This window comes from Lathyrus oleraceus, chromosome 5 (genome assembly GCF_024323335.1).
Source record: "Lathyrus oleraceus cultivar Zhongwan6 chromosome 5, CAAS_Psat_ZW6_1.0, whole genome shotgun sequence".
In the NCBI taxonomy this organism is placed as follows: domain Eukaryota; kingdom Viridiplantae; phylum Streptophyta; class Magnoliopsida; order Fabales; family Fabaceae; genus Lathyrus; species Lathyrus oleraceus.
Genome location: NC_066583.1, coordinates 462627615 through 462636260, shown reverse-complemented (window position 1 = coordinate 462636260; position 8646 = coordinate 462627615). Strand labels below are relative to the sequence as shown.

Here is an 8646-nt window from a genome sequence, read left to right as displayed (position 1 = left end):
ATAGAGAGGAAAGCATACCTTCTTGAAAGTGCATCCACCACAATATTGGTCTAACTTTTCGTGCTTGTTCACATATATAAATTGTTCAAGAAATTCAATCCACTTAGCATGCATATTATTCAAGTCACCTTGACACTTTAAATGCTTCAAATGCTCATGGTCACTATAAATGACAATTTTTTTAGGCAATAGGTAGTTTTGCTCAGTTTTCAAGGTTCTCACCAAGGCATATAATTCCTTACCATAAATGGAGTAATTAAGGGAGGCACATTTCAGGAAGGATGACTAATTTGAGGTATGTGTTTCATTATTAACCATCCATTGAATGATGTTGTTGATTTGGAAGATTGGGAGTCAGAAAAGGGAGTAAATATCCTAACCTAACAATTATTTAAGTGGGGAAGAGTCGTAACACCCCATTTTTAGTAAATTATTTTATTTTAATTTAATTATAATTTTTTATATTTATTTAATTATTATGTGTGAGTAATTAAATAAATATTGGTGAGAGTGAGGGTGTATGGCCTTATGGCAGGGTGTGGAGAGTAATAAGAGGAAGAGAGAATAATTAGAATTATTTTATTAGAGAGAAAAGAAAATAGAAGTTGTAGAGATATTGAGGGCAAGATGGGGATTAGAGAGAAAATTAAAGGTAAAGTAGGAACATCCTAATTAAGAGATTAGGTTTTTAGTGTAAAAGAGAATTTTGAGGGGATAGAGGTTACATTACATGTTTTGAGAGAAAAGTGAAAAGAGACTTAGGGCTTAGTGGAGGAAAAGTCAAGGATCGATCAAGAATTTCCTACAATCACAAGGTAAGGGGGAGAATAATCTTCAATAAAGGGTATATGCATGAGGGGTACCTTTGATATGCTCAAGGCCAAAAAAATTTGCTTCAAAGATAGAGAGGAAAGCATACCTTCTTGAAAGTGCATCCACCACAATATTGGTCTAACTTTTCGTGCTTGTTCACATATCTAAATTGTTCAAGAAATTCAATCCACTTAGCATGCATATTATTCAAGTCACCTTGACACTTTAAATGCTTCAAATGCTCATGGTCACTATAAATGACAATTTTTTTAGGCAATAGGTAGTTTTGCTCAGTTTTCAAGGTTCTCACCAAGGCATATAATTCCTTACCATAAATGGAGTAATTAAGGGAGGCACATTTCAGGAAGGATGATTAATTTGAGGTATGTGTTTCATTATTAACCATCCATTGAATGATGTTGTTGATTTGGAAGATTGGGAGTCAGAAAAGGGAGTAAATATCCTAACCTAACAATTATTTAAGTGGGGAAGAGTCGTAACACCCCATTTTTAGTAAATTATTTTATTTTAATTTAATTATAATTTTTTATATTTATTTAATTATTATGTGTGAGTAATTAAATAAATATTGGTGAGAGTGAGGGTGTATGGCCTTATGGCAGGGTGTGGAGAGTAATAAGAGGAAGAGAGAATAATTAGAATTATTTTATTAGAGAGAAAAGAAAATAGAAGTTGTAGAGATATTGAAGGCAAGATGGGGATTAGAGAGAAAATTAAAGGTAAAGTAGGAACATCCTAATTAAGAGATTAGGTTTTTAGTGTAAAAGAGAATTTTGAGGGGATAGAGGTTACATTACATGTTTTGAGAGAAAAGTGAAAAGAGACTTAGGGCTTAGTGGAGGAAAAGTCAAGGATCGATCAAGAATTTACTACAATCACAAGGTAAGGGGGAGAATAATCTTCAATAAAGGGTATATGCATGAGGGGTACCTTTGATATGCTCAAGGCCAAAAAAATTTGCTTCAAAGATAGAGAGGAAAGCATACCTTCTTGAAAGTGCATCCACCACAATATTGGTCTAACTTTTCGTGCTTGTTCACATATCTAAATTGTTTAAGAAATTCAATCCACTTAGCATGCATATTATTCAAGTCACCTTGACACTTTAAATGCTTCAAATGCTCATTGTCACTATAAATGACAATTTTTTTAGGCAATAGGTAGTTTTGCTAAGTTTTCAAGGTTCTCACCAAGTCATATAATTCCTTACCATAAATGGAGTAATTAAGGGAGACACATTTCAGTTCCTAACTAAAATAAGCAATTGGATGGCCTTACATCAAAACAACCACAATTCCAACATTAGAAGCATCACACTCAATTTCAAAAGATTTTTAAAATTTTGGTAGTGCAAAAATTGGTGTTTGCGTGGATTTTTCTTTAAGGGATTCAAATGTTTTTTTAAGTGTCTAATCCCATTTAAAACCAACACATTTTTTAAAAATTTCATTAAGAGATGCTGCCAAGGTACTAAAGTCATTCACAAACCTTCTATAAAAACTAGCTAAGCCATGAAAGCTCCTTACCTCACTTACACATTTAGGTTGTGGTCATTCTTGAATTTCTTTCCCCTTATCTTCATCAACGCGAATTCCCTTGGAGCTCACCACAAAACCTAAGATGGTGATAATAAACTTCTTGTCTTCATACTTCTAAAATAACTCTTAGACGATGACAATGATCTTCTAAATTTTTGCTATAAATTAAGATGTCATAAAAACATGCAACAACAAATTTTCCCAAAATTCATCTCGAAACATGGTTCATTAATCGTATAAACGTGATTGGTGCATTGGTTAAGCCAAATGACATGATCATCCACTGATATAAACCATATTTTATTTTAATAGTTGTTTTCTATTTATCACCCTCCCTAATTCTTATTCGATGGTAGCCACTTTTAAATCAATTTTTGAAAATAGGCATGCACCAAGAATTCATCAAAAAAATCATCCAACCTAGGGATTAGATGCATTTATTTAATGGTGATGTTGTTCACAACCCTACAATCAATGCATATTCTCCAACTACCGTCATTTTTTATGACTAAAATAATCGGAACAACATAAGGACTTAAGTTTTTTCTTACCCATCCTTTACTTGCCAAATTGGATACTTTCTTTGTATCTCTTGGGTTTGTTTAAGGTTTCTCTATAAGTTAGCCTATTAGGAAAATATGCTTTAGGAGTTAAGTCGATATGATGTTCTATTCCTCTTATAGGTGGTAACCTAGTTGGAGATCCCTAGGAAACAAGTCCTAAAATTCATGCAAAAGAGAATCAACACAACTTGAAAAATATTGTATGTTATGAGTGTTAGCAAGCAAAGTCACCTCTTTACAATAAAGAAAATATAGGGGCTAAATAGCAGCAATGGAATTTTTTATCTCTCCTTTTTTTTCTCATAAAACTCTCTTTCTTTTCTTCTTTATTTCATTCTTTTTTGTGTCAATATTTCTTTTTCTCTTTATTTTTATTTTCTTTTGTTTTATTTTTGTTTTCTTTATTTTTTTTCCTCTCATTTTCTTTTGATCTTAAATCACCATACTAGGGATCAATGGTGCAAGAACAACCTTTTTAAAATGATGATCAGATGGATATTTGTTGGAGTATCCATCGTGACTAGTTTTCTTATCAAATTTCCAAAGTCTCTGCAATAAAACATGACTCGTTTTCATAGGTACCACATCATATATCACTACATCCTTGTATCTTATAATTGTTAAAGACACCTTAACTTGCTTATTGTCGATCATTTAAAACCTATCATTGATCAATTGAAGTTTATAAGGTTTAGGATGTAGTTTAGTTTCCAAGTGATGTTTAGAAACTAAACACGTGCTAGCTATATTTGTACAACTTCCTCCGTTAATAACTAGAATAGATACGTTTTCTTGCGCTAAGCACATTGTAATAGATATCATCTCTTTGAGTGGTATCATCTTACTTCACATGATTTATTAACGTCCTCCTAACCATGAGTACATCACAATTAGGAACATCTTCATCTCCTTCTTCATACTCCTTTTTAACATACCCATCATGCTTTTCTTCCTCATTTGTTTCATGTTCCTCCATGAACATATCTCTATTTGTTGGACATTGAGAAACAATATTACCTTGACCTTAACACTTGAAACACTTAACGTTCTTGTTAGTTTCAACTCTGGCATATTTGGAAGATGCAGTGCCCTCCTTTTTTAATTTGTCCTTATAATTTGTTGAGTTGAAAGAAGTAGTAGTGACTCTACATAGTTGGCCCTTTCTCTTGAGTTGCTGTTCTACTTTGATAGTTTGATGAACTAAGTCATCTATACCAACATAGTGATGAAGTACCACTATGTTACTAATGTCGTTATCTAAGCCATGAAGGAACCTAGCCATTGTTACTTAATTATCTTTCTCCACATTGGCTCTAATATTTGCATCCTCCGTCTCCTTATAGTAATCATAAACACTTTTCGCCCCATGAGTAAGCCTTTGTAATTTTTTGTGAAAATCCATATGGTAATAGGATGGCACAAATCGCTTCCTCGTGATTCTTTTAATTTCTTCCTAAGTTTCTATGACTGGTTCTTCATATCTTCTTCTTTCTTTGATCGGTTGATCCCACCACACCAGTAAATATTATGTAAATTCAATGGCAACAACCTACACCTTTTGAGCATTAGTGAAAGTATTAAAAGTAAAAATTTGTTCTCGTTTTCCACTTTATATATGCATCACGATTATTCCTTCCTTGAAAGTGCGACACTTTGATTTTCATGCTCGTTAGTCAATCTTTTTTAGGTCTCTCTTCACATCTTCTGCTTCTCCTTTCCTCCTCGTCCCCACTACTTATTTCTAGTTGATCAATTCTTTCATGTAATGTTTCAGTTTATTCACTTAACATGGTTTTAAATCGTGTTCTGAGAGCTTCAATTAATGATCTATATGAGTCATTACCATCATTTCCAACCATGTCACTCAAATTTAGTTCTCAAAAGTACTTAAACTCATATTCAAAGCTCGTCTTTTTTTTAATGAAACCAACCAATCAACAAAAAAACTACTTTTGTAGTAATACTTAACAACCAAAACATAAAATAATAAGATACAAAGTAAACATAAAATAATAAGATACAAAGTAAACATAAAATAAACTATGGCTGAAATTAGGTTAGATACACGAAAATAAAGAAAGAAAAAATCAAAGAATTTTTATTTTTTTTAATATTCAAATGGAAATGATAATGAACAGTAGAAAAAAGAAGAAAAATTACAACTTTACCAAAGTGTGACCCTTTTCAATAACCTTTCTCAGATACCACTTGTTGGAGAGTCTGGGTAAATCTAAAACACCAATGTGCGCCTAATGCTCTGGGACCACAAGAGAGGGAGACACTACATCTCCACCAAAAACCTAAAGGCATTAGGTATATAAGTCCTCTCTTATAAATCCAATATTTCACTCATTCATACCCGATGTGGGACTTGGTCACTCATACATGCACCCAACAATCCCCCCATAAGTGTGAGTCTCCTACATCATCTAACAGGATCCCACATAGAATCTAGCTTTCACTCCCCCACCAAGTAAAACAATGACTCTAATACCTCTTGATGGTTCATAAACTGGGAGTTTGTCACTCGCCAATCATAAAAAGAGATAAGCATTGTGGAAGGACGATATAACCACAAGTACTGCAAATTTTTTATAAGATCAATGTTGATTCAAACCAAAACTAAATATGAGCTTAACTCCCGATTCAAAAAAAAAACATATTTACTAAAATTCAACTTGTTTTAATTTATTAATTTATGCCAGAAATATGAACATATTCATGAGATTATTGTCTAGCTTGATAAGTAGAAAGTTAGCAAAATAAAAATAAGAAACCAAAAATTAAAAAGACAAAGCACACAAATACCCAATGCAAACTTAATCACAACTTAAATTACAAAACAAAGGAATAAAAGAAATTAGACTTTATATGGCAGAGTTGGACAAATGACCATTTTGCCCTCTAAGTATTATAATGTTGATTTTGTTTTTATAATAGTTGTCCCTATTTATTTGAAGTCTTCTTAACTTTTTTTTTCACATGCATTTGTCATTGATCCTCCTAGTCCTTGAATTACTTCATTAGCATAGTTGATAATTATGTTTTTATTAAATAAATTTTATAAAAAATTATGATTTTAAATTGAAGTATCATCCCATAAAAATCAACAAGATCACGGACGCCTTGAGCAGTGAAACCATTTCTAAATTTCATTAAAAATAAATCAACTTTTTGACATTGTTTATTGATATAATCTTAAGTTTGATTCTAATAAAAACTCTTGCACGTAGTTTTTCACGATCTAACCTAATCCTAATGTAGAATCATTGAATCCTGAAAATAATTTTAAAAAAAAGTTAGAATATTGATTATAAAAATAAATTATTTTAGTGGATGAGAATTATTAAGTAATAAGAAAAGGCGAAGAGAGACATACTTGGTGCAATCAATAGAAGAACTAATTGGAAATGACAATTGAATGTGACAGAGTTGTGGAAGTTGAGCAGCCCTGTCTGGTTTAACTGCAAATTTAGTAGAAGCATCTTTGAGACATTGGCAGACACTTCTCTTAATAGGAGTCGTGTTAGCCTTATTGAACAAATTAGTAACTCCAGTGCAACAGTCAACAGATGGTGTTGGTGGAAGAGAACCTTCTAAAAAAGCTAGACATGGCAACAGAGTTGAAATTGCCTCTGAACATGAAACATCATCAATTTGAACACTTGCATCTAATCTTGTCGTCATTAATAACATACATACAACAAATATTACCGCAACAACAGTCTTCTGGCTTGCCATCATACGAGTATAGCTTTGGTTTTTCTATTCAGTTTTGGTTATGATTTCTATCAAAAGCCTCCTTAACTTATAGGCATAGACGCTTCTATAATACGGTAACAAATCAGTAACTTATTATTTTATTTTTATTTTGACTTAATGTACTCTTTAAATTTTATTTAAACAGTCAATCATCCTAATTATTATATCATTAAAAGCATTTAAAAAATATTGATTTAAATATTATTTTTTTAAATTATTGTATTCAAAATTATTCCCTTCAAATTAGTTTATTCAAATATTTGATTTATATTCAAAATAAAATAGTTTTTTTTATTAATGTCTCGTCTGATATTTCATCTCATCTATATTATAAGGAAAAAATTATATTTAAATTTTTTATATAATCAACCATCAATGTATTTGAATGATCAAATATATTATTTATTTAATAAATTTAAAAATAATCATTTTATACAAAACCTAATTTTTTTATAATAATTACTAAAGCATCAGATAGGGCAGTAGTTAGAGGAAAATAATGGGTTATGATTGTACTTTCCATTTCTTAAAATTTGTAAAAAATATTGAAATACATTTTAGAAAATAGACTAAACAAATAATTCTTTTAAAACTTACGAATATTTAAGTTGTGAAAAAGCTAGAGAATGCTTTTAATTTTTGGAATTTTCTTTTCTAAATAGAAATGTAACTTAGAATAAAAAATTAATGATTATACTATAAATCGTATTTTTGTTGTTTTTTTATAATAATAAATTTTATTTTATTACTCAATGTGAATCTCATTTGCAGTCAAAATACAATTCTTGTATCATAATATGTTTTTGATTATATTAAAATATAAAATGTCTACTTTTAAATAGATAGTTTTGGATATGATCCGCATCAAAAAGCCTCCTTGATAAAGAAAAACTCACTTCTTATTTGTTTTAATTTAGGGTTAAATGATTTTTAAAGTCATTCTTAAATATTATTTATACAATCAGACATTCTAAACGACAAATTATTAAAAGTTTTAAATGACATTGCTCTTAAAGATCTTTTTAAAAGAATATGATATTCAAAGTTACAATAAATGTTATTTATATCAACGTATACAGCGGAAAGACAACGCTTTACCTAATTTTACTTACCTTATTTTAAGATGATTTATTTCATATTTAATATTCTTTCATAACTTTTGGTATTTATTTGGTGGATAATATAAAAAAAATCATATTTTAAAAAAAAATACTTTTGAAATTTATTTTTGAGATGAATTATGGATGACAATGGTCAAGATTTGGATAGGATATTATAGTATCGGTCCCCATACCGTAGATAAAAAAAAATCTCTGGATCTGAGCTCATATCTGCTTGAGTACCAACATTGACACATGTACACGTACCCTTTGGATATGTAACGATATGCATCCATACACATTATCTTCATTTTTAATAAAAATAAACATATTAAATATAAAATATTATTTTATTTTAAGTTTTTAAAAATATAAAAATAAATAAATAATTATTATTGTTGAATTATAAAATAAATGATCATTTATATTAAATATGTAGTAATTTAAAATTGATATATTTTAAAAAATCGATAGACATTTATTTTTATATAATAATATATATTTAAAAATATAAATATATATTGTATGAGTATGAGGCGGGGTGGGTACCAAGGTGCACATATCCGCACTCATCCCCGTTTATTTAAGTTGATGATTACCTGAGCCCGTGTTCGTACAATTTTTTAATGGCTTTTATTCTACTCGTTGTGGGTATTTTTATGAAAGATTTTACCTCATACAAATATCTTTATTCTTATACCCTTATATTTTATAAAAAAAATATCAACTTTGTCCTTTTATATTTTTAACTAATTTATTATTTTAGTTTTTAAATATTTTTAACTTTTATTTTGTAAATCAGAAGACTTTACAAAAAGAGTTTTGATAATAAATTTTTAACATTAACTT

The 8646-nt window shown here is 29.7% G+C and overlaps 1 protein-coding gene across 1 annotated transcript; it reads right to left on the bottom strand.

Annotated features, from left to right (window-relative positions):
- Nucleotides 1–6061: 6061 nt before the first annotated feature.
- LOC127082702 (non-specific lipid-transfer protein 1) lies at nucleotides 6062–6708 on the bottom strand. Its single transcript, XM_051022929.1, has 2 exons — nucleotides 6315–6708; nucleotides 6062–6211 (listed from the first exon to the last, which is right to left on the bottom strand). The coding sequence occupies exons 1-2, from the start codon at nucleotides 6677–6679 to the stop codon at nucleotides 6202–6204; spliced, it is 375 nt and encodes a 124-aa protein (XP_050878886.1). The 5' UTR covers nucleotides 6680–6708; the 3' UTR covers nucleotides 6062–6201.
- Between the last annotated feature and the right edge of the window lie 1938 nt (nucleotides 6709–8646).